Raw genomic sequence first — 25,867 nt, forward strand, 5'->3', positions numbered from 1 at the left:
TTACATGCCGTTCTATTGCACTGCTATTTTTACAGGGCGGTTTGGACAGACGACACCACCATTGGTCGAGTTTTTGAAAGATATCCTAAGGAGGTATCCTGAAGGTGGACAAATTTTGAAAGTAAGTTCAATGTATTAATGGTGTCTGACTTTAACATACGAGTCCTTAGTAGCCCAACACGTGGATTCATTGATGGTGATGATGAACAACCATGTCTAATATTATTACATCCAGGTAAAGGTGATTATACTCTTGAGAGGAACACATATTGGCTGTGGGGGTCCTGGCATTTTTTCCACCTGTTATTGTCATGCAAAAGACTGCTTATTTATTTTAGTCAGGTCTAAATGAACATTATGATATGAAGAAAATGTATTTCAGAAGAACAGAATATGAGTTGGCCTACACTGTGGGCCAGAAAGGTGATATTCCGACCAAACTCTGTATGCCATGGGCTCTCCAACCTTGTTCCTGCAGCTACCCAGTGCTTAATTTCGGAAACAAAGTGAAATCTATTCGGGAACATTGATAGTAACATGTTTTCGCAAGGAAACATATTTCACTAAACTGTTGACAACCGGTCTGCATGGTCGAGAAATGTTTAAAAAATAAGAGGGGGAGAAGGAAGCGCATGATGGCGTGATATTCTGTATAGCTAAAGATAATGTGCCACCCAATTAATTATTAAAATATACAAATTCCCTATTACTAGGCTATTCAAAATTAAATACAATTGCACTAATTGTAGACTAACTGTAAGCCGTCCTGCACAATCAATGAACCAACAGCATCGCCTAGCATCGCCCAGCATCGCCTATACGTTCCCTCCCAGACTCACAGATAGAAATGTTGGAGTGTAGCATAAGGTAACCAGTCCATCCAGTGTACATAATAATACAGTCCACACTTGAGATGAGTATGTAAACAAAGTGGCATAGTTAAAGTGGCTAGTGATACATGTATTACATAAAGATGCAGTAGATGATATAGAGTACAGTATAAACGTATACATATGAGATGAATAATGTAGGGTATGTAAACATTATATTAGGTAGCATTGTTTAAAGTGGCTAATGATATATTTTACCTCATTTCCCATCAATTCCCATTATTAAAGTGGCTGGAGTTGAGTCAGTGTGTTGGCAGCAGCCACTCAATGTTAGTGGTGGCTGTTTAACAGTCTGATGGCCTTGAGATAGAAGCTGTTTTTCAGTCTCTCGGTCCCAGCTTTGATGCACCTGTACTGACCTCGCCTTCTGGATGATAGCGGGGTGAACAGGCAGTGGCTCGGGTGGTTGTTGTCCTTGATAATCTTTATGGCCTTCCTGTGACATCGGGTGGTGTAGGTGTCCTGGAGGGCAGGTAGTTTGCCCCCGGTGATGCGTTGTGCAGACCTCACTACCCTCTGGAGAGCCTTACGGTTGTGGGCGGAGCAGTTGCCGTACCAGGGGGTGATACAGCCCGACAGGATGCTCTCGATTGTGCATCTGTAGAAGTTTGTGAGTGCTTTAGGTGACAAGCCGAATTTCTTCAGCCTCCTGAGGTTGAAGAGGCGCTGCTGCGCCTTCTTCATGATGCTGTCTGTGTGGGTGGACCAATTCAGTTTGTCTGTGATGTGTACGCCGAGGAACTTAAAACTTACTACCCTCTCCACTACTGTTCCATCGATGTGGATAGGGGGGTGTTCCCTAAAAAAACAGGTTTCTCAAAATTGTTGCAAGTTTATTCAAATAAAACAACTGAAATATCACATATGCATAGGTTTCAGACCCTTTACTCAGTACTTTGTTGAAGCACCTTTGGCAGTGATTGACGCTACAAGCTTGGCACACCTGTATTTGGGGAGTTTCTCACATACTTCTCTGCAGATCCTTTCAAGCTCTGTCAGGTTGGATGGGGAGCGTCGCTGCACAGCTAATTTCTGGTCTCCAGAGATGTTCGATCGGGTTTTCATCAAGGATCTCTCTGTACTTTGCTCCGTTCATCTGTCCCTCGATCCTGACTAGTCTCCCAGTCCCTGCCACTGAAAAACATCACCACAGCATGATGCTGCCACCACCATACTTTACCGTAGCGATGGTGCCAGGTTTCCTCTAGACGTGACGCTTGGCATTCAGACCAAAGAGTTCAATCTTGGTTTCATCAGACCAGAGAATTTTGTTTCTCATGGTCGTGAGAGTCCTAAGCGGGCTGTCATGTGCCTTTTACTGAGGAATGGTTCCGTCTGGCCACTCTACCATAAAGGCCTGATTTGTAGAGTGCTGCAGAGATGGTTGTCCTTCTGGAAGGTTCTCCCATCTCCACAGAGGAACTCTGGAGCTCTTTCAGAACCATTGGGTTCTTGCTCACCTCCCTGACCAAGGCCCTTCTCCCCCGATTGCTCAGTTTGGCGGCGCGGCCAGCTCTGGGAAGAGTCTTGGTGGTCCCAAACTTCTTACTGTTAAGAATGGTGGGCAATTCCTTCAACCTCATGGCTTGGTTTTTGCCCTGACATGCAATGTGGGACCTTATATAGACAGGTGTGTGCCTTTCCAAATCATGTCCAATAAATTTAATTTACTTGTTGTAGAAACATCTCAAGGATGATCAAAACAGGATGCACCTAAGCTCAATTTCCAGTCTCACAGAAAAGGGTCTGAATACATATGTAAATAAGGTATTTCTGTTTATTATTTTTAATAAATTTGCTAAAATTTCTAAACTAGTTTTTATTTTGTCATTACGGGTTATTGTGTGTAGATTGATGAAAAAATACAGAATTTAATACATTTTAGAGTAAGGCTTTAATGTAACAAAATGTGGAAAATGGTAAGGGGCCTAAATACTTTCCGAATAACCTGGATGTACCAAAGACATCTTAATCTAACTGCACTGTCCAATTTACAGTAGCTATTACAGTGAAATAATACCATGCTATTGTTTGAGGAGAGTGTACAGTTATTAATGAACAAATTAGGCACATTTGGGCAGTCTTGATACAACATTTTGAACAGAAATACAATTGTTCATTGGATCAGTCTAAAGCTTTGCACATACATACATACTGCCATCTTGTGGTTAAAATCTAAATTGCAGCTGGGCTAGAATAATACATTATGGTCTTTCTCTTTAATTTCAAAGATGATGGTACAAAGAAAATACAAAATAACATTTTTTTTTCTTTGTATTATCTTTTAACAGATCTATTGTTATATTCTCCAACATTCCTTTCACATTTCCACAAACTTCAAAGTGTTTTTCTTTCAAATGGTACCAAGAATATGTATATCCTTGCTTCAGGGTCTGAGTTACAGGCAGTTAGATTTGGGTATGTCCTTTTAGGGGGAAATTGAAAAAAGGGGAGGATCCTTAAGAGGTTATTAAATCAGTTTTGTTTTAGGTTTTTCTGCCATGTGTAATATGAGGTAGGCTATATATTGTACATATAAGGGCACAATCATAATTTTTATTCAGTTTTTTGTGGGGATTCGGGTTAAAAAGCCTATGCATATGCTGTAATATGCGTATGGATGTTTTGAATTAATCATCACCTTAGAAAGGGCTGTCCATTTAATTTGTTAGGCTTTAAAACAACATCCACAACAACCATGTTTTAAACTGTTTAAACCTGCTGTTGAACTTTTTTCTTCAAATTGATCATCACAGTGAGGTGAGTTTGATATGCCTGCTGTTTTGATGATAAGTGTTTGATGTGATTTTCCATTTAATTTGCATTGATGTCAGAGTGGTTAGAGGGACAATAGAGCCCTGAGTAGCAGGCCATTAGGACCTGATGGTAGTTAGCAAGTTGGGTACTACAAAGCATGTCCAGAGTGCATAAAAGGAGATTACCATGACTCAATGGTCACGTGGAATTTTACTGAGGTCATGACTCATGACTGTCAGTGTGGCGTTAATATGGTCACTGCAACAGTCCTAGGTTTGGATCCGAAAATAGGCCTGACATTCTCTCTCACTGTTAGACAATTGAAGCTCATTACCTAGAAACCTTCCACTCATTTCACACTGCCATGGAAGATGCAATACCTCTGGGGGACGAAAAGGCTCCTTAAGGTTGAACCTTACCGTGAAGTTGATGGTTCAGAGGCTCTCTAACTATGTAATAGTGTGATAGAGAAAAAATATCAACAACCACAATACACTGTATGCAATAACATCTTTCTGTATGCATGTTTGTGTGTACAGTACCAGTCAAACGTTTGGACACACCTAGGCATTCAAGGGTTTTTCTTTATTTTTACTATTTTCTACATTGTAGAATAATTGTTAAGACATGAAATAACACATAACACAAGACTGAAATAACACATATGGAATCATGTAGTAACCAAAAAAGTGTTAAACAATTTATATTTGAGGTTCTTCAGAGTAGCCACCCTTTGCGTTGATGACAGCTTTGCACCCTCTTGGCATTCTCGAACACCAGGTAGTCACCTGGAATGCATTTCAATTAAAAGTTGTACTTTGTTAAAAGTTAATTTGTGGAATTTCTTTCCTTCTTAATGCGTTTGGGCCAATCAGTTGTGTTGTGACAAGGTAGGGGTGGTATGCAGAAGATTTGGTAAAAGACCAAGTCCATGTTATGGCAAGAACAGCTCAAATAAGCAAGGAGAAACAACAGTCCATCATTACTTTAAGACATGTATGTCAGTCAATCCGGAAAATTTCTAAAACTTTAAAAGTTTCTTCAAGTGCAGTCGCAAAAACTATCAAGCACTATGATGAAACTGGCTCTCATGAGGACCGCCACGGGAAAGGAAGACCCAGAGTTACCTCTGCTGCAGAGGATAAGTTACCAGCCTCAGAAATTGCAGCCAAAATAAATGCTTCGGAGTTCAAGTAACAGACTCATCTCAACATCAACTGTTCAGAGAAGACTGCGTGAATCAGGCCTTCATTTTCAAATTATTGCAAAGAAAACACTACTAAAGGACACCAATAAGAAGAAGAGACTTGCTTGGGCCAAGCAAAACGAGCAAATGGCATTAGACATTTTGGAAATTTGTCATTTGGTCTCATAACGGAGGAATTGTGATGGTGTGGGGGTGCTTTGCTGGTGACACCGTCAGTGATTATTCAGAATTCTAGGCACATTTAACCAGCTTAGCTACCAAAATATTCTGCTGCAATTCGCCATCGCATCTGGTTTGCGCTTAGTGGGAGTATTATTTGTTTTTCAACAGGACAATGACCCAACACACCTCCAGGCTTTTTAAGGGTTATTTGACCAAGAAGGAGAGTGATGGCGTGCTGCATCAGATGACCTGGCCTCCACTAACTTTAAGCACCAGCTGTCAGAGCAGCTCACAGATCACTGCACCTGTACATAGCCCATCTGTAAATAGCCCATCCAATTACCTCATCCCCATAGTGTTATTTATTTTATTTATTTTGCTCCTTTGCACACCAGTATCTCTACTTGCACACTCATCTTCTGCACATCTATCGCTCCAGTGTTTAATTGCTATATTGTAATTATTTCGCCACTATGGCCTATTTATTGCCTCCCTTATCCTACCTCATTTGCACACACTGTATATATACTTTTTCGATTTTATTATTGGCTGTATGTTTGTTTATTCCATGTGTAACACTGTTGTTGTTTGTGTTGCACTGCTTTGTTTTATCTTGGCCAGGTCGCAGTTGTAAATGAGAACTTGTTCTCAACTAGCCTACCTGGTTAAATAAAGGTGAAAATAAATAAAATATCACCCAACCTCAACCCAGAGTGAAGGAAAAGCAGCCAACAAGTGCTCAGCATATGTGGGAACTCCTTCAAGACTGTTTGAAAATCATTCCAGGTGAAGCTGGTTGAGAGAATGCCAAGAGTGTGCAAAGCTGTCAAGGCAAAGGGTGGCTACTTTGAAGAATCCAAAATATAAAATATATTTTGCTTTGTTTAACACTTTTTGGGGGGTTACTACATGATTCCATGTGTGTTATTTCATAGTTTTGATGTCTTCACTATTATTTTACAATGTAGAAAATAGTACAAATAAAGAAAAACCCTTGAATGAGTAGGTGTCCAAACATTTGACTGGTACTGTATATACAGTATTTATGTATGCATCTTAATGTTATAAAACAAGGCCCTGAACCTTTAAGTCGTTTTAAATTAGCTCACTGTTTTTCTCTGCAGGAGCTGATACAGAATGCTGAGGATGCTGGAGCCACAGAGGTTAAGTTTATGTACGATGAGAAAGAGTATGGAGTGGAGTCACTTTGGTCACATGACATGGCTCAGTATCAAGGTAGGTTTTAGTCAGTCTCACAGATTATTCAGTTTACCAGATATAGGGCCATTTTTGTTTTCAGTAATTAAAGTTTCAGTGTCGTGAGATATTGTGCTCTTTCGTTGGTTTACAAAATATCTGAAAACTGTCATCAAGATTTATCTTATTTGGATGATTTTATTTCATGTTTTGGTTCTAGGAACGGCCTTGTATGTGTATAATGATGCAGTGTTCACGACTGAAGATTGGAATGGAATTCAGGAGATAGCAAGGAGCAGAAAGAGAGATGATCCTTTGAAAGTTGGACGATTTGGTATTGGGTTCAACTCTGTATACCACATAACAGGTGAGGCTTTTATTGAAATATTATTTTATCTGCATATGAGTAAGGTGATTAATCAGTATTATGTTTCATATATCTTTCAATCTGCACTTTTTAAAAGTTACATTTAATCAGTAAATTTAAAAAATCTTGTTTGAATGTTTCAGATGTCCCCAGTATATTCAGTGGAGAACAGATCGGCATGCTGGACCCTCACCAGACGTTGTTTGGTGCCCATGAGTCTGGGCAGTGTTGGAATCTGAAGACAGACATGAAGGAGATCACAGAGCTCACTGACCAGTTTGCACCCTATGTTGGCTTATTTGGAAACTCCGGTAAAACTATCAAGGACGGCAGCTTCTGTGGAACTCTGTTCCGCTTCCCCCTCCGCATTAAACCCTCCCAGCTGAGCGCCAACATCTACAACAAAGAGAAGGTGCTGGAGCTCTTTGAGTCTTTCAAAGCCGACGCTGACACAGTTCTTCTCTTCCTCAAGAGTGTTCAGAAGGTCTCCCTGCATGTGCGTGAGTCAGACGGTACAGAACGCATGCTTTTCCAGGTGACCGCAGGAGAAAACACAGAAGACAAGCTAGAGCGTCCTAACTCTCTAAAGACCCTGGGCCTGGCCACAGACAGCTACAGCAACGGAGTGCCCAACGGTACTGTCACGTGCGCCACCTACCAGGTCAACATCGAGACCCAGGACGAGACAGCCAAGGAGACCCAGAGGACCACCTGGCTGGTGTGTAATGGAGTGGGGGGTCGGGGCTTGTGCAGTGACTTGGACTCCCTGGCAGATGACCTGAAGTTCATCCCCACCATCGGCATCGCCCTTCCTCTCACCCGCATCGATGAGGACAAGGGCGCCACGTCTGGTTTCTCAGGGCGAGCGTTCTGCTTCCTGCCTCTCCCCCCTGGAGAGGAGAGCCTGACGGGGCTGCCAGTCCACGTCAGCGGCTTCTTCGGCCTCACAGACAATCGCAGGAGCATCAAATGGCGGGAGGTGGACCAGTGGAGGGACCCTGCAGCGCTCTGGAATGAGCTACTCGTCGTCACCGTCATCCCCAGGGCCTATTTCACCCTCATCATGGAGGCCATCAAGAGGATCCAGACCAAGACGGACCAAGACTTCCCCCTCTCCCCCAGAGGTGCATATGGGGCCTGGCCAGACCCCAACCAGATCAAGCCTCGCTGGAAACCCATACTGGAGCCTCTGTTTCATGACTTGCTACAGCAACAGGTCATCTACTCTCTCACTAACAGCTGGATCCAGGTGGACGAGGCTGTGTTTTCGGAGCTGGACACTGATGTGGACATCACAGAGATGGTTATCAGCTACCTCCAAAGCTCAGGGATGCAGGTGGCCAGGGTGCCTGCTGCTGTGGATGCAGTTGTGAACACGTACGTGACTGGTCCTGCCTCTGTGAAGAAGGTGACCCCTCCCCTGGTGCGGCAGGTGATCAGGAAGGCCAAACACAAAGGGTCCTCTCAGGAGAAACTGCTTCTGCTGGAGTTTGTCCTCAGCGACAACAGTTACAGCGACCTAATTGGTCTAGAGCTGCTGCCTTTGCAAGATGAGACATTTGCAGCGTTCTCCTCCTCTGTCAGTGATAAGGATGCAGTTTACATTGCTTCAGAAGAGTACCCCAGGTACAGAATTAAAGTTCTGAGACTTTCTCTATGCCTTTTCAAAACCACATAAAGCCTCAAATTTGAATGCAAGTATTGTTGACTGTCAGCAATATGCTAGATTGCAGCCTGAGTGCGTACTCTCTGTTTTGTGTTAAGGTCTCTTTACCCTGGACTGGAGGGACGATTCATACTGGAGGGCATTAAACCATCAGTTATGAGCAGCCTGAAGGATGCAGCCAAAAGCAGAGGTAAACCCCCACTCAGATGTTAAATGAATATCCTTTTATTTTTATATTTGGTATGTGTGTCATCGGAGGAGCCACCTTAGTCCTACATTTGGATACCAACATTATTTCTAGGAAATAAGATTGATGAATCTAGAAGACATGCACTCTAAACTGTAGCTCAACTTACAGTAGAAGGGTTACACGGCAGCTTCATTGACTTCACTGCCTAGTTCATAAACTCAATGGCTGTGGTCTGTGAGGGATGTGTAAGGTTTGTAGCCAGGTAGTAGTAACGCCTGGTCATCCCATTGCCCTGCTGCCCCCTGTGGGACATTAAACCTGGTGCACTGCTGATAGATCATATATAACTGCTGAGTGCGTGTGTGAGCTGGCAGATGGGGGAGTTGATTTTGTGCCTCACATTCCACTCACTGCTATCAGATCCTGGACATGCTCGCTCCCATACCCAACCTGGAGTTTGCCAAAAGGGCCAGGAGCCAGTCGGGGAATATGCTGAATTTTTTGATTTGTCCATTAAAGCCCTATGCTGCACGGTCCAGATAAAACAATGTGTCCACATCCTGACCGCTATGTGTGAATAAAACCATTTTCGCAGTGTGTATAATCTGGACATAATATGGCATTGAAGGATTCTTTGTATTGAGCTAGTTGTCTGTGAAACTGTTGAAAGGTCTAGCCTGGGCAGAGAGGTACACGTCATTCTGACTGCCAGTGGTAGATAATATGAAGGGGTAAGGCAATAATAGGCTGCTCTAACTGTAGCCATTGCATTTTTGTAAATAAGCGTTGTGGATTAATTTGGAATATTGCTTTTCAGAACAAGACTACAAACCTGAATAATATTGATCCATTATCAGATTTATCCTTTTAGGTTTACGAGTTGACACAGTTCTAAATTTCTACTCAGTCATTTTCCTGACGCCTCTCTGGCTCTCTGCTGGTCTGTCAATGCCACCTCATAGCTAGGACACCACTTTGGGAGCTACTGCATGTATCAGGGATTGTACTATCCCCATTACACTTCATTAAGTGGGTCACATAGAAGGTTGTCTCACACAATAGACCCTTCACACATAGCCATGCAGAACGGAATTTGTATGAACCTCAGCCAGAGACACTAGAATTCCCCTACCTCAGCTGTGTTGTATGATCACTGCCCTACAATGGCTGTTACAGGCATTGACTGTCTGCTACTGCAGCTCTGTACCCTGCTGCTGCAGCCTGAAGGCCTACCCCACCCAATAGGGCTCTATGGGCTCATCCTCAGAATTGCCACCTCATCATCAGAGTCTCTTGGTAGATTGATTGTATCCTCTGCTATCAATGCAAACTAGTACTTCAAAGTAAAATCCAATACAGTTACATTTTAAAATAAAATGTATACAACTAAAATGACAATTTGATTCGTGGGAATCAGGGGATGTAGTTACATTTCAATTTAAATTGTTATCAACGTGATAACCTACATGTTTAAAACATGTACTTTAAATGTAATTGCAGTACAACAATTTCTTTGGGGGTGTTCAGGTAGGTACTTCGATATGTTGTGTTGTGTCCCGGAATCATTTTTGACATTAACCCAAACCAATACACTGCTTTTAATGGACACTATGCAAACTCTAATCTAATCTATATCATACATTTAATGTGGACAGTAGCTAACATTGCCTCAACATTGATAAAGACAATAGAATACCTTTGTGGAAGTGGGAGCATTTGAAAAATGATGTTCCCTTCCATCTAATTGGAAAAAAGTCCCATTTCATAGTGCCCATATTGTGTTTGTATTGGTTTAGCTGTGTGAGTTCCCAGAAAAGTGTCTTTGGCAGTGTGAATTCTCACTGGAACCTATTTTGTCTTTGCTCATTGCAGGAATCTTTGTGTATCAGTAATTTAGTTAGAACTCATTATAGAATTGTGATGTGACATTGTGAGTCTACTAAATATTAGTTTACAATTGGCTCTTTCATCCACCTCCGCTCCCCTATAACTATTCCCCAGGTCGTTGCTGTAAATGAGAACGTGTTCTCAGTCAACTTACCTGGTAAAATAACGCATAAATAAATATAACAAATAAAAATGAGCATATTAAGTGTGTGTTATGCTTGCCATGCTGTGCATGGTAACTTAATGTAGTTGTCATGTTTTGCTGTGCTGTGGAGTGGAGTGTTGTAGTTAATCAAAATCTATTTACTAGAAGTATTTGTAATGAAAGGGTTGTAGTTTGCCTAATTGAGCCCATATGGTCTTGATAGAAATTATCATATTTTATTTAACTTGATTTTCTAATTGTCCTGTCGATCCCGACAACATTGCAGAGCCAAAATGCAAATATCTCTTGTTGATACAGGTGGTGTTGATGGGAATGAACCTGGGGCTATGCAGTAAAGCTAATAAATCACCTAGCATGCCTGCAGGACAAACATTGTTAGATTCAACTTTGGGCTTCTATATACTGTGCATACGGAAAATTCAGACCTTTTCCACATTTTGTGTACATTACAGCCTTGTTCTAAAATTGATACAATTGTGTTCTTTCCTCATCAATCTGCAAACAATACAATGACAAAGCAAAAACAGGTTTTTAGAAATGTTTGTAAAAGAAAGTGCAAATATAACATTTACATAAGTATTCAGACCTTTTACTCAGTACTTTGTTGAAGTACTTTGAGTAAGGTAAGATTAAAGCCTTGAGTCTTATTGGGAATGTAGCTACAAGCTTGGCAAACCTGTATTTGGGGAGTTTCTCCCATTCTTCTCTGCAGATCCTCTCAAGCTCTGTCAGGTTGGATGGGGAGCGTCGCTGCAGCTATTTTCAGGTCTTTCCAGAGATGTTCAATTGGGATAAAGTCCGGGCTCTGTCTGGGCCACTCAAGGACATTCAGAGACATGTCCCGAAGCCACTCCTGCGTTGTCTTGGCTGTGTGCTTAGGGTCGTTGTCCTGTTGGAAGGTGAACGTTCGCCCCAGTCTGAGGTCCTGCGCGCTCTGGAGCAGGTTTTCATCAAGGATCTTTCTGTACTTTGCTCTGTTCATCTTTCCCTCGATCCTGACTATTCTCTCAGTCCCTGCTGCTGAAAAACATCCCCACAGCATGATGCTGCCACCACCATACTTCACTGTAGGAATGGTGCCAGGTTTCCTCCAGACTTGGAGCTTGGCATCCAGGCCAAAGAGTTCAATCTTTGTTTCATCAGAACAGAAAATCTTGTTTCTCTCGAGAGTCTTTTTAGGTGCCTTTTGGCAAACTCCAAGCGGGCCGTCATGTGCCTTTAACTGAGGAGTGGCTTCCATCTGGCCACTCTACCATAAAGGCCTGATTGGTATAGTGGTGCAGAGATGGTTGTCCTTCTGGAAGGTTCTCCTATCTCCACAGAGGTACTCTGGAGCTCTTTCAGAGTGACCATCGGGTTCTTGGTCACCTCCCGGACCAAGGCCCTTCTTCCCCGATTGCTCAGTTTGGCCGGGCGGTCAGCTCTAGGGAGAGTCTTGGTGGTTCCAAACTTCTTCCATTTAAGAATGATGGAGGCCACTGTGTTGTGTTCTTGGGGACCTTCAATACTGCAGAAATGTTTGGTACTCTTCCCCAGATGTGTGCCTGGACACAATCCTGTCTCGGAGCACTACGGACAATTCCTTCAACCTCATGGCTTGGATTTTGCTCCGACATGCACGGTCAACTGTGGGACCTCATATAGACAGTTGTGTGCATTTCCAAATCATGTCCAATCAATTGAATTTGCCACAGGTGAACCACAGTTTTTTTTATTTAACCTTTATCAAATGGTAATCATCTCAACGATGATTGATGGAAACAGGATGCACCTGAGCTCAATTTCGAGTCTCATAGCAAAGGGTCTGAATACTTATGTAAATAAGGTATTTCTGTGTTTAATTTGTAATAAATTTGCCACATTTAAAAAAAAAATGTATTTGCTTTGTTATTATGGGGTATTGTGTGTAGATTGATGAGGAAAAATATAATTTAATCAATGTTAGATTAAGGCTGTAATGTAACAAAATGTGGGAAAAGTCAAGGATCTGAGTGCTTTCTGAATGCACTGTATGTAGTTCCTGTAAATTATAATTGAGAAAGTTATTAAGATTTATATTAACTTGTATGTTTATCTTCTACAGGAAGAACCTGCACTCAGGTACAATTGCTAACACCTGAACGGTCAGCTCGACTCATAAAGGAGATCCTCTCAACAGTCTGGCCTACCAGAGACTTCACAGTCCAGTGGGACCCTGGGAACCGAGAGAAGAAGCATCCTACACATGCTTGGCTAAAGATGGTTTGGAAGCATCTGTATATTAACTTTGCTGATGACCTTAGTACCTTTGAAGACATGCCTTTGATCCCAAATGTGCCCCTGGTGGAAAGTGTGAACTCAATCGAGCTCCATCGTCTCAAAACTCCATCCCCTATTATCATTGTGGATGAGGAGGAGGCCCCACTCTCTGAAAGCCTTCTTGAAATCATGAAAAAACTTGGAGTAGTAATGATGAAAAGGTTGGACCTGTGTTTGCAGCATCCTCTACTGAAGAACTACATCCATCCTTCATCTCCCAGTATACTACTGCAAATCATGGACAGGTCATCAACCCAGAGAGTCGCCAGCCTGGTCTCATCTTTCTCTAGCAAACAGAAAGTGGCACTGAGGGAATTCCTGGCAGGACTGTCTGACATCACAGAGAAAGAGAAGCGTATCCTCCTGGAGCTGACCATCTTTGAGAAAGTAGGGCCTTGTTCAGAGAAAGGCATCCCAACATATACCTCACTGAGAGGAGCCAGGGCTTTACACCATACTGCCAAGTATCCACCAGATGTCAAACTATCCATCAATGTTGTGGGCTGCAGTGATGAGGCATCGATTCGTCTCATTAAGATGCTGACCGTGGAACAGGTGAAAACCACTGAATGCTTGAAGTTGGTTGTTCAAGACATGGAGAAAGGGTTTTACTCAAAAGAGGATATCACTAAAATCATGCTCTGGGCCCTTAAGCATCTGTCATTCCTAAAGAATGAAAACAAAGCTGTGATTGGATGGCTTTCGGCTCTAAAGTTCATTCATACATTTGCAGGGAAATCTGTTGCTGCTACAGACCTTTTTGACCCTGAGCTGGAGATTTTACAGAATCTGTTCTACATGGAGGAGAAGAATAGGTTTCCCACAAATACATATACATCCTCTCCTGATATGCTACATTCACTGAGACAACTTGGACTTAAAAGTGAAGTGCAACTCAGCGAAAAAGATGTACTTCATGTGGCACAGAAGATCGAGGAATTACAGGGTGGCAATGAGCCAGAATGGGTACCAGTTATACAGAAAGCGAAAACACTGCTGCAAATTCTGAATAGACAAACCAAGCTGGTCAAGTCTTCAGAAGCTCAGACATCCTTGCAAAAACTGAAATGGGTACCAGTCTGCAAGGACAGACCTGTAAACTACCCAAAGTCGCTTGCCTGGATGGGAGACAGCCATAACATCTGCTCATTCTCAGAAATGTGCGATATATCCCATGCAGTGCTGGTAGGCTCTTCAGTTGCACTTGTGGAGCGCACTTCTTCCGGCATGAAGAAGGCCCTGAAGTTATCTATAGAGCCACAGATTGATCAAGTGTTACAGCATTTGAAGGCAGTGAATGACTGGCACAGATCTCAAGCATTTACCACAGAAGACTGGTATCAATTCCAACAGATCCTTATTGAGATTTATGATTTCATGCAAGCACACCTTGAAGATGCAAGAGAGGCAATGAAGTCACTGCCATTTGATTGGGTATGGACTGGCAAGACCTTCTCATCACCAAGCCACACAGTTCTAAAACCCATTCCTGACCTAGATTTGCAACCCTACCTGTACTCTTTGCCAAAGACCATAGCAAAGTTTCACACACTTTTCAAATTCTGTGGTTCGGTTGAAGAGGTTGTCCCAAACCATGTGTTCGATGTGATCAAAACAGTAAGGCAAAGGTGTGAGGAAGAAATGACACAAGAAGAAAGTAAGCATGATCTCCTCCTCCTGATAAATATTCTGAGATGGCTGTATAACAGTCACATTTCTGTGGACATTGACATGCATGTACCAATCCTTTGCTATAAGGATCCAAGCAAACTGGCCATGAAACCCATTCACGAATGCACCTACTGCGACATTAAAGTGGAGGATCTACATGACTTGCTTGATGATACATCAGAACCCATTATCTTAGTCCATGATGACATCCCCATGAAAACAGCAGAATGGCTTAACGTACCATGTTTGAGTACAAGACTGATAAACCCAGAAAACCTTGGCTTTGAACAATCAGGCCAACGGGAGCCTCTGACAGTGAGAATAAAGAACATTCTAGAAGAATATCCATCTGTCGCAGATATTTTCAAAGAACTTCTTCAGAATGCAGATGATGCGAGTGCTACAGAGTGTAGCTTCCTGATAGACATGCGGAAGAATATTGACATTCGAGAGAACCTGCTTGACCCTGGCATGATTATATGCCATGGCCCCTCCTTGTGGTCATTCAACAATTCTACATTCTCTGACACTGACTTTCTGAACATAACAAGGTTAGGTGGGTCAATGAAGAGATGTGAGGCAGACAAAGTTGGCAAATTTGGCCTAGGTTTCAACTCAGTTTATCACATCACTGACATCCCCATCATAATGAGTAGAGAGTTCATGATCATGTTCGATCCAAACATCAACCACATCAGCAAGCACATTAGAGACCGGTCAAACCCAGGAATCAAGATCAACTGGAGCAAACAACAGAAACGGCTACGAAAGTTCCCCAATCAATTCAAACCCTTCATCAATGTCTTCAATTGCCAACTTCCTCTTGCACAAGAGTCTCCGTACAAGTACGATGGAACACTGTTCAGACTCCCCTTCAGGACTGAGCAAGAGGCATCAGTGAGTGAAATCAGCAGTGTCTACTACAACACCCCAGACATCTACTCCCTTGTTGATGAGTTCAGTATATGTGGCCACCGGCTCATTCTCTTCACGCAGCATGTGGGCTCCATGGTACTGAAGTACCTGAAATACGAAGAGCCCAATCCAGCAGCAGCACAGGATGTTGTTACTATCAATAAAAGTGTATGGTCATCCAAAGCTGCATATGGGCCTCTGAGCATCCTGAAATCTGCAGCAAAAGTCATGAAAAAGGTTGCAACCACCAACAGGGTACCGGCTGACACTCCCAAGTCTGGCTGTATCATACGCATTGTGGTGGAGGAGTTTCACAATGTGTTCAAGCGCATAGTTGATCTCCAGTCACCCCTCTTCAGAGGTTCAGAGGAGGATCCTTCCTCATACTTTGAAATGGCTGCCAAAGACGGAAAGAACAGAAGACTCACAGACGAAATGCCCCAAAAGGCAGTTGATCTTACAAACTGGCTCATTTGTTCATGTATGGATGTGACCGAAGCGCTAAAATTTTCACTTGGTGAGAGTGGAAAACGACTTGGACTGGTGCCTTGTGGGGGTGTAGCTGTTCTGCTCTCAGAGGAGGAGAATCGAAAATGGACAGTGAAGGCAAACACCAACCACACCAACCCGATAGGAGAGGTGTTTTGCTATTTACCTCTCAGAATCAAGACAGGCTTGCCAGTTCATATAAACGGCTGTTTTGCTGTGACATCTAACCGCAAAGAGATCTGGAAGACGGACACCAAAGGACACTGGAACTCAGTGTTCATGAGACATGTGATTGTCCAGGCATACATAGCAGCACTCAATATGCTGCGCTCAATGGCAGAAAGTGGAGAACTACTTGACTACAGCTACTACGTAGCATGGCCTGATCCAAGTGTGGTACACGATGACTTTACAGTGATCAGCCAAGGAGTCTACCAAGAGATTGCCAAAGGGGGTGACTGTGACCATGCAAAAGTTTTCTCAGATGGCAAAACCTGGGTATCGATCAAGTATGTCAGATTCCTAGATGACTCCTTGCTCTGTAGACCAGACATTGGTCCTGCTGCTTTTAAGATTTTCCTAAAATACCTCAAGAAGAGCAGCTCGCAAGACCTCTGTGCTGTTGAGCTGCCTGAATGGGTCAAAGAAGGTTTTGATGATGCTGGATGCAAAGGGAAGCTGATAGAGAACACCCTGACAGAAAAGCAGTTCTTCTTAGATGTCTTTTTCCCCCATATCCAAGACATCGACAACGAACTTCGTAATCCCCTAATGCATTATGTTTTGAATGACAAACTGGAGGAATTTGCATCAATTCTTAGGGAGACTCCATGCATCCCATGCTCTGGCCCCAATCAACAATTAGTCTTACCATCCAGACTAATCCATCCAGAAGGAAGAGTTGCAAAACTGTACAACGCTGATGATGGAAGATTTCCAGAAGGAACCTCGAAAGACTACATGAATCCAGTGTGCTTGGTCAAGCTAGTACAGCTGGGAATGGTCAAAGATGACCTCTCTTGGGAGGATTTGATTGATCGTGCTGAATCTGTGTTCGATCTAAATGAAAATGATCACACTGCTGCATGTCTTCGGAGCAGCATTATTCTCAGTCTCATTGATGAGAAGCTGAAAATGACAGACTCAGGAGCAGGTAAACTACTGGAGAAGCTACAGGACATAAAGTTCCTTCCTTTTCTGACAAAGCCCGCAGGGTTTTCACTACCATGGCATGGGAATACATTCCCCCCGTCCACCATGTTTTCTGCCAAAGAGCTCTTTACGACTGACCACCAGGACACAGTGTGCTTGATGAAGCCCATCCTTAATGAGAACTCTCCATCTTTCAAAGGGTGCGGCCCGATCACATTGGCTGTAAAAGACTCTCTTGGATTGATAAGAAAGCCAACAGTTGGACTAGTTGTCAGTCAACTTAAGGAACTTGCTAAGTCATTTGACGGAGTTACTTTATATCAAGAAAATATTACCAATGCCTGCTACAAATACCTACATGAAGAAATGCTCCAGGATGCCAAAGCAAAGACAGAGATCAATGAGGAGCTGAAAACCTTTTGCTCCATTCTGGTGGAGAACACTTACGTTGAGCCCTCCAAAGTTGCATTCTACCAGAACTTTGATGCAGCACCATATCTCTACCAGCTTCCCAACAAGTACAGAAACAGCTGCCGTGAGCTCTTTGAGAATGTTGGGGTTCAGTCAAGCTTCACAGTTGAGAACTTTTCAGCTGTCCTTGAATTAGTGAAACAGGAGTGTGGGAGAAGAGCACTCTCTGATGATAGCTTTCAGCTCTCTCGCAGAATCATTAGTGAAGGAATATGGGGCTTAATCAGAGACAAAAAACAAGAATTCTGCCAAGCTACCTACAGGGAAATTCTTCTTCCTGACATCCATCTTACACTGCAGCCATCAAAGTCTCTGTGTTACAATGACTGTCCTTGGATCAAAGTCAGAGACACAACTGTGAAATATTGCCATGCAGATATTCCAAGAGAGGTTGCTGTGAAATTAGGAGCAGTTCCCAAACGTCACAAAGCCCTGGAAAGGTATGCCTCAAATATCTGCTTCACTACTCTTGGAAGTGAGTTTGGACAAAAAGAGAAACTCACAAGTAGAATTAAAAGTATTCTCAACGCTTACCCATCAGAAAAAGAAATGCTAAAGGAGCTCCTGCAGAATGCAGATGATGCTAAAGCCACTGAAATCTACTTTGTGTTCGATCCAAGAACCCACCCCACAGACAGAATATTTGATGACAAATGGTTGCCAATGCAAGGCCCATCATTGTGTGTCTACAACAATCAGCCTTTCACTGAGGATGATGTCAGAGGAATCCAGAACCTAGGAAGAGGAACAAAAGAAGCAAACCCTGGCAAAACTGGACAATATGGCATAGGATTCAACTCTGTGTATCACATCACAGACTGCCCATCTTTCATGTCAAACAATGACATTCTTTGCATCTTCGATCCACATGCACGATATGCACCCGGGGCGACATCTGTTAGTCCGGGAAGAATGTTTAGGGACTTGGACTCTGACTTTAGATCTCAATTCTCTGACGTGCTAAATCTTTACCTGGGATCTCATTTCAAACTTGAACATTGCACAATGTTCAGATTCCCCATACGCTCAACAGAAATGGCCAAAATATCAGAGATCAGCTCTGTTCCTGCATCAGATAGAATGGTGCAAAACCTTCTGGATAAACTAAAAACCGATGGGGCAGAACTCCTCATGTTCCTCAACCACATGGAGAAAATTTCCATCTGTGAAATAGAAAAAGCCTCAGGAGACCTGAAGGTGCTATACTCTGTGACTGCTAAAATCACAGATGGTGACCGTCTAAAACGCAAGCAATTTCACACATCAGTGGTGGATAGTGTGACAAAAAGGAAGCAGCTCACTCAAATTCCAGTCCAGCAGATAACCTACTCAATGGATATAGAGGACTCCGATGGCAATCTAACAACTTGGATGGTCTGCAATCGATCTGGCTTCTCCTGCATCGAGAAAGTCTCAAAGAGTGTGATTTCAGCCCACAAAAATGAAGACATTACTCTCTTTCCACGTGGAGGGGTGGCTGCATGTGTAAGCCACAACTACAAGAAGCCCCACAGAGCATTCTGCTTTCTGCCCCTTTCAATGGAGACTGGCTTGCCCTTTCATGTTAATGGCCATTTTGCATTAGATTCTGCCAGGAGAAACCTATGGCGGGACGACAATGGAGTAGGAGTGAGGAGTGACTGGAACAACAACTTGATGACATCGTTGATAGCTCCTGCCTATGTGGAGCTGTTGATTCAGCTGAAACGACAGTACTTCCCGGGACCCGATCCCACCATGACTGTGTTACAGGGAACACCAATTCACATCGTTAAAGACACTTTGAGGAAATTCCTGTACTTCTTCCCAGTCAACAGACTTGACATCCAGCCAGATTGGTACTGTCTTGTCAAAGCAGTGTACACCTGCATTCATGCTGACCTGAAACGTCTCCTTCCTGTCGTTAGGGCTCCCCACATTGACAACACAGACATGCACTCTGCCGTATACATCTCCTGGGTGAACACATCCTCTGCCAACAAAGGTCGTGCATTCTTTGACAATCTACTGCAGGATGAACTTCAACATCTGAAGAACACAGAATACAACATTTCCTCACGCAAGTCTGTTGCAGAAAACGTCTTCCGACTCAAGGCCCTGCTTTCGGATGTGGGCTTCAACTTGGTCCACAGTTGTGATGAAACAGCAAGTCTTTACTTCTGTTTGGATGATGCAGGCATTCCTGTGAGCTATGTTACCCCAGAGGATGTACGAAGATTTCTCCTCACATTCTCGTCCCCAGACACATCTTGCCAAGTTGGGAAACTTCCCTGTCGACTCCAGCAGTCGAATTACAAGCTCTTCCACAGCCTGAAGCTTCTGGTTGACTACTGCTTCAAAGACGTAGAGGAGAATGAAATCAACATAGAGGGGCTACCACTGCTGATGACAATGGACAACATACTCCAGGTGTTTGATTCCAAGAAACCAAAGTTTCTGTCCACACACCATGAACTGGTCTCATCAAGGAAAGAGCTGTTCATGAATACACTGTACATGAAGTACAACAACATCCTGATGAATTCAGGTGTTGCAAAGGTCTTCGACATCAGCAGTTTTGGGGAACTGTTGAGTTCTGTTCTACCACGTGAATACAGAACAAGAATCCCTGTGAAGTGGAGAGACAGCTACGCCAGTGAGTCTTGGCTGAAAGGTGCGTGGAACTTCATCAGTGAGAACATTGCAGTCAAGGAAGAGCAGGCAGGCATCAAACCCAATTTCGAGACTGTACTTGAGCTACTGAAAGACTGGGCTTTGCTGCCAGGAATCAAATTCATGGTTTCAAGCAACAAGCTGGTTGTCCCTGATCACGATGTGTTGCTTCCCTTGAGTTTGATAAGCGCAGCTATCTTCCCAAATGGGCAAAATGACAAAGTCTTTCACATCATAATGAAAGGGGGATGCATTCAGCTTGCTGTCAACAAAATATGTTTCAAAGAGAATCCTGTCCTGCCTTTTCTGGCACAGCATACAGCAAACATAGACAATCCATCCAGCATCCTCAAAGCACTGGAGTACATGATTCAGACGGCAGCTTTCAAAACAGGAAGCTTAACTGACAAAGACTTTGAGGCTCTTCTGTTGTACTTCAACTGTAATTTGATCAACCTCTCCCAAGAGGACATTCAAACTCTGAAATTGCTCCCATGCTTCAAAGCAGTCAGTGGCAGATACATCAGTATTGCAAACTTTGGGTCATGCTATGTTCTGGCAAAAAGCATTCCCTCTGCAGATATGGAAAAATGGGCCCATACAACATCCTTCGCCTTTCTTGCTGACAATCCACAATTGAAGGAACTGTACAGTTTCCTTGGATGTTTCCCAATTGATGATCTGGAAGTCTACCTGAGGCATCTCCTTCCAAAGTTTGACAGCCTGTCATACGATGCAAAAATTGAGCACCTTGTATATCTGAAGGAGAGGCTTTTGGCAATGGAGGAGTCATGTGGGATGAAGGATCAGCTGTATGAGAAACTGGAAGGTCTGCCATTAATCTATGACTACACCAACAGACTCAGGTCTACCAAAATGTTCTACGATCAAACCGTAAAGGTGTTCGAAGTGATGCTCTCTCCAAAGGCATTCATACCCAATGACTTTTTCAAGAAGGTTGAGCAAGTGTCAAAGCCAAAAAATGGAACAGCATTTCTCACCTCATGGATCACATTCCTAAGGAATATAGGTCTCAAACACATTGTCTCTCAACAGCAAATTCTCCAGTATGCAAAAGAAGTCAGCATCAAAGCTCAAACAGAGAACTGGTCCAAAGAAAAAGCCCAAATGATTGTTGATGTTCTCCTTAACCACATATTCAATGAGAGGACAGACCTATTTGTTGGAGCTTTCCTCAAAGAGCTGTCAATGATAGCATTCCTTTGTCCTGAGCGTGCACCCACTGAGCTGATCCGGCTCCATGCTCAATTCCAAGAGATGAATGGCACTCTCCCTCTGATACGTTTCAGTGAGTCTCAAGTCAATCCAAAATTCAAACAAACTGATATCATTCAATTGCTATGGACATCATGTCCCATTCTCCCAGAGAAGGCCACACCAGCAGCCATTAAAGACCAGGAGGGAAGCACACTGACTGGCCAAGAACAACTGGACTTAGTGCTGCGGATATTAAGTGTCAACTTGGAACCCCCCTTGGACAAAGTGATAAGCAACTGCAAAAATATCTGCAACATATCCAATCCTGACGATGACATGGTGAAAACAAGAAACAAAGTCTTGAGATCCACCTACGAATTTCTCAATGCAGATAAAAGAGACTTTCGCTTGCAGCTACTAGGGGTGAGTTTTGTCATGGTTGAGGAGGGCTGGAAACTTCTAAAGCCAGAGGAGGTAGTCATCAACTTGGACAATGAATCTGACTTCAAGCCATACCTATACAAACTACCACTAGAGCTTGGCATCTTTCATCAGATGTTTAAGCTTTTGGGTACAGAGGATGTTGTATCAACAAAACAATACGCTGAAGTATTGTGCCGCATTCACAGAAATTCAGAGGGTAAGCAGCTCGATCCGAATGAAATGAGAACTGTGAAAAGGGCTGTCTCAGGGCTATTCAAAAGCCTACAGAATGACCCAGTTCAGATACGCAAAGACCTTGAGAGCCTCAAAGATTTTATATTTTACCTGCCAAGTCACGATGGTAGATTAACCAAATCCAACAGTTTAGTGTTTGACGATGCCCCACATTACAAGAGCAGAATTCAGGGTAATGTAGGTGTTCAGATGCTTGTGGACATGAGTCAGTGTTATCTTGGCAAGGACCATTCCTTCCACACAAAGCTGATCATGCTGCTCCCACAGAAGCTAAGGCCAAGACTCCTGAGTAGTATCCTCGAGGAGCAACTGGATGAGGAGTCTCCCAAAATGTGCCAGTTTGGAGCTCTCTGTTCGCTTCAGGGTCGCCTTCAACTTCTACTGTCATCAGAACAGTTCATCACAGGACTGATACGAATAATGAAGCATGAAAATGACAATGCATTCCTTGTGAATGAAGAAAAAGCCATACGATTGTGCAAAGCACTTTGTGAGGGATTGAAGGTGTCTTGTTTTGAGAAACTCCAGACGACACTAAGAGTGAAAGGTTGCAGCCCTATCCCACATAGCCGGAGTGAAACTCTTGCCTTCCTGAAAAGGTACGGGACAGCTGTGATTCATCTCTACATCCAACACTCAGACAGCAAAGACATAAATTTTCTCTTAGCACTGGCGATGACACTAAAATCTGCAACGGACAACTTGATATCTGACACCTCCTATCTAATTGCTATGCTGGGCTGTAACGACATCTACAGAATCACAGAGAAGCTGGACAACCTTGGTGTCAAGTATGACTCCACAGAGGCCTCAAAACTCGAGCTTCCTCTCCCTGGAACACCAATACCAGCTGAGATACACCATATACTCCTTATGGATCCAATGAATGTGTTTTACCCAGGAGAATATGTGGGTTACCTTGTGGACTCTGAAGGAGGGGATGTCTATGGCGGATATCAGCCCACGTACACGTATGCCATCATTGTTCAAGAAGTAGAGAAAGATGAGGAGGACAACCCAAGCTTCCTTGGGAAATGCTTCCAAATTGACATTGGATATAGTGAGTACAAAATAGTCAGTTCTCTTGATCTGTACAAATTCTCTAGACAAGAGGAAAGTACTCATATCCGAGACAGCAGAGCCCCATCGACTCCAACAACCCCCCAAGAATGTCAATCTTCTGGTCCTGGTCCACGATTGGTGCCTCCCCTTTTTACTAGAAAGGAAAATCACAAAGTACCTCCCACAAAACAATCTCCCAAAAAGATAAGACTTAGTGCATTGCCAGAAATCCTAAAAGATATGACTTTAGTTATTGAGCAAGCTTGGAAACTCGCTGAAACGGAAAGGAAGAAGATCATTCGCCGGTTGTATCTCAAGTGGCATCCGGACAAGAATGCAGAGAATCTAGACGTAGCTACAGAGGTCTTCAAGCATTTACAGAATGAAATCAACAGGATGGAGAAGCAGACTCTGACAGATCAGCAGAACACTGACCGAGCATCCAGGAGAACTTTCTCAACTTCTTCCACCCGCTTCCAGTCAGAGAAGTTTTCATTTCAAAGATTTTACACATCGTGGAACCAAGAGGCAACAAGCCATAAGTCTGAGAAACAGCAGTTCCGGGAGCAGTTCACTACTTATGCAGGTTCATCACATTCTAATCGCTTCTTTGTGCCCCCGACCTTCAAGTCTGTTGGCAATCCTATGGAAGCCCGCAGGTGGCTCAGGCAAGCAAGAGCCAACTTTTCTGCTGCACGGAATGACCTTCACAAAAATGCCAATGAGTGGGTGTGTTTCAAATGCTACCTAGCTACGAAACTAGCCTTGATAGCTGCCGACTATTCTGTCAGAGGGAAATCAGATAAGGATGTGAAACCCACCTCACTGGCACAGAAAGTGGAGGAGTACAACCCACAGCTAGCAGGACTTGCCAAGGATGTCAACATCTTGGAGGGATATGGTGTGGACAGCCTAAGAACTCGCTATCCTGACCTCTTACCCTTTCCCCAGATCCCCAATGACAGATTCACGTCTGAGGTGGCAATGAGAGTGATGGAATGTACAGCACGGATCATCATCAAACTTGAAACTTTTGTGCAACAAAAAATCTAATTCCGCCATGTGATTGGAACATATTAGACCATTTAAATAAAACAAATATGCATAGATCCACTGAACAACAGAAGATTATAGTAGCTGTGTGCAATACTGATTAGTATATTATTGTTTTGAGGCAAAATTAAGTATCCAGCTGGCAGCTTAGATATGCAGCATGCCAGTACCAATATTGGTTCTGTGGCCAATGCATAATGTATACATGTATGGCTCTTCATATCCTAACAACAAGCTGCCTGAAAGTAATTTGATGTGGCTGAACCATTCTACAAAGACAGAAATTATCTTTAGCTGCAATGCTGTACATACAAATGCCCCAGCAATACTTTTTTTAACCAAAGTCCCATGTTGAAGATATTTGCTCTCAGATAATTGAGTACAACTATGCTGCTTTTTTACTTGACCTTTTATACAAGTATATTTTTCCTGCCATTTGTCTGTATTTTGTTTGTTACCATCTATAAAGTCAAGTTTATTGATTCTTGACAATTCTCTCATGTTGTCACTGTTGTCATGCAGTGTGTTCTATTTGCAACATCTGAAAATCAACCAACACAATTACAATCATATTTGTACTTTTAAAATGTCATTTTTATATTTTAAAGGTGGTTTATTTTTTATTTTTAATAAGTTGTAAATGTTCTGTATCATAGTCTTTCCTTGTAAATGGACAAAGCCCTTTCTCAAAACTAATCCGGTTCTTGCACTTGTAGAGTGCTTGTGACACCCCAGCAGATTGGGAGAAATAGACTGAATGGAAAATTCTGAATGTTACTTCTAGCTTTCATGCATCTATACTTTAGATTCTGTTTTATCATCATTGACTGTGTCTCCACTGAACTGTTTGTCAGTTTATCATACTTTGAATGGTGTCTTTTAGGAGCACAACTGTACACTACATCTACTGTAATTATCTGTATGCTGACGAGTATGTATGATACATCAGGTACTTTTTGTAGTACTCATGATAAGTAAGCAGTTACTTGCTTTGAAAACGTCATGGGTCAAAATGATTAATTACGGATTGGGAGCTGACCAAAATGATTTAGGGCAAGAATTCATCCTTTACCATAACGAAGATCCATGGTGTTCTATAGATAGGTAATGTAACACATGTTGATTTTGCCAAAGTTGAATCAAGCTCTGTTTCATTTGGTTGTCTGATCTTTTCATATTAGAGGAATATTGCAGGTGGCATCCCTGTGTGGTGCTTGTTTTTGTTAATTTTCATGAATGATGTTTGGGACTAGAAATCCACTGGCAACATATTGTTGATACACTAAAATGTCATGTTTTTTTTTTCTTTTTCATATCTGTTTAATGCCAAGGGGAATCCTTTGAAGAGATCTTTGACAAACTTTAGCAGAGGAAAATGTAAATCTTGATGTATGCAGTGCCATAGTTAATAAATTCCCCCCACGTAAATTGAGTCAACCCTCCTTCTGTATAATACATAACCAGTATAATACACTTAATGGTAACCTTAAAAGTGAGAATCCATTAAAGAATTAAAAAGGTACAGTTGCTGGCATCCAATTACATACATATATATATATATTTTGTTTCATTTGAACTGTAATAGCGTAACTAATGAATTGGTTATAACTGGAACAGGAATTAAGTTCAAACACTGGAGAAGTAACAAGAATGTATGGGCATGTATTCTGTGATTATAGGCAGTGGCATGGGATTGTCTATAGACATGTAAACAAAGAA

General features: G+C 42.7%; 1 protein-coding gene across 1 annotated transcript; it reads left to right on the forward strand.

Annotated features, from left to right (window-relative positions):
• Nucleotides 1-43: 43 nt before the first annotated feature.
• Nucleotides 44-25,668, forward strand: LOC110507839 (sacsin). Its single transcript, XM_021588191.2, has 6 exons — nt 44-121; nt 6,141-6,252; nt 6,434-6,580; nt 6,724-8,206; nt 8,345-8,436; nt 12,573-25,668. Exons 2-6 carry the CDS (start codon nt 6,189-6,191, stop codon nt 24,146-24,148), a joined length of 13,362 nt encoding a protein of 4,453 aa, XP_021443866.2. The 5' UTR covers nt 44-121; nt 6,141-6,188; the 3' UTR covers nt 24,149-25,668.
• Nucleotides 25,669-25,867: the final 199 nt, after the last annotated feature.

This window comes from Oncorhynchus mykiss, chromosome 27, assembly GCF_013265735.2.
Source record: "Oncorhynchus mykiss isolate Arlee chromosome 27, USDA_OmykA_1.1, whole genome shotgun sequence".
Taxonomy (NCBI): Eukaryota; Metazoa; Chordata; class Actinopteri; order Salmoniformes; family Salmonidae; genus Oncorhynchus; species Oncorhynchus mykiss.

Coding starts and splice junctions, on each gene's coding strand:
- LOC110507839 (XM_021588191.2), top strand. CDS start 6,189: ATGTACGATGAGAAAGAGTATGGAGTGGAGTCACTTTGGTCACATGAC. Junction 8,207..8,344: donor GCTTCAGAAGAGTACCCCAG/GTACAGAATTAA, acceptor TTTTGTGTTAAG/GTCTCTTTACCCTGGACTGG. Junction 8,437..12,572: donor GGATGCAGCCAAAAGCAGAG/GTAAACCCCCAC, acceptor TATCTTCTACAG/GAAGAACCTGCACTCAGGTA.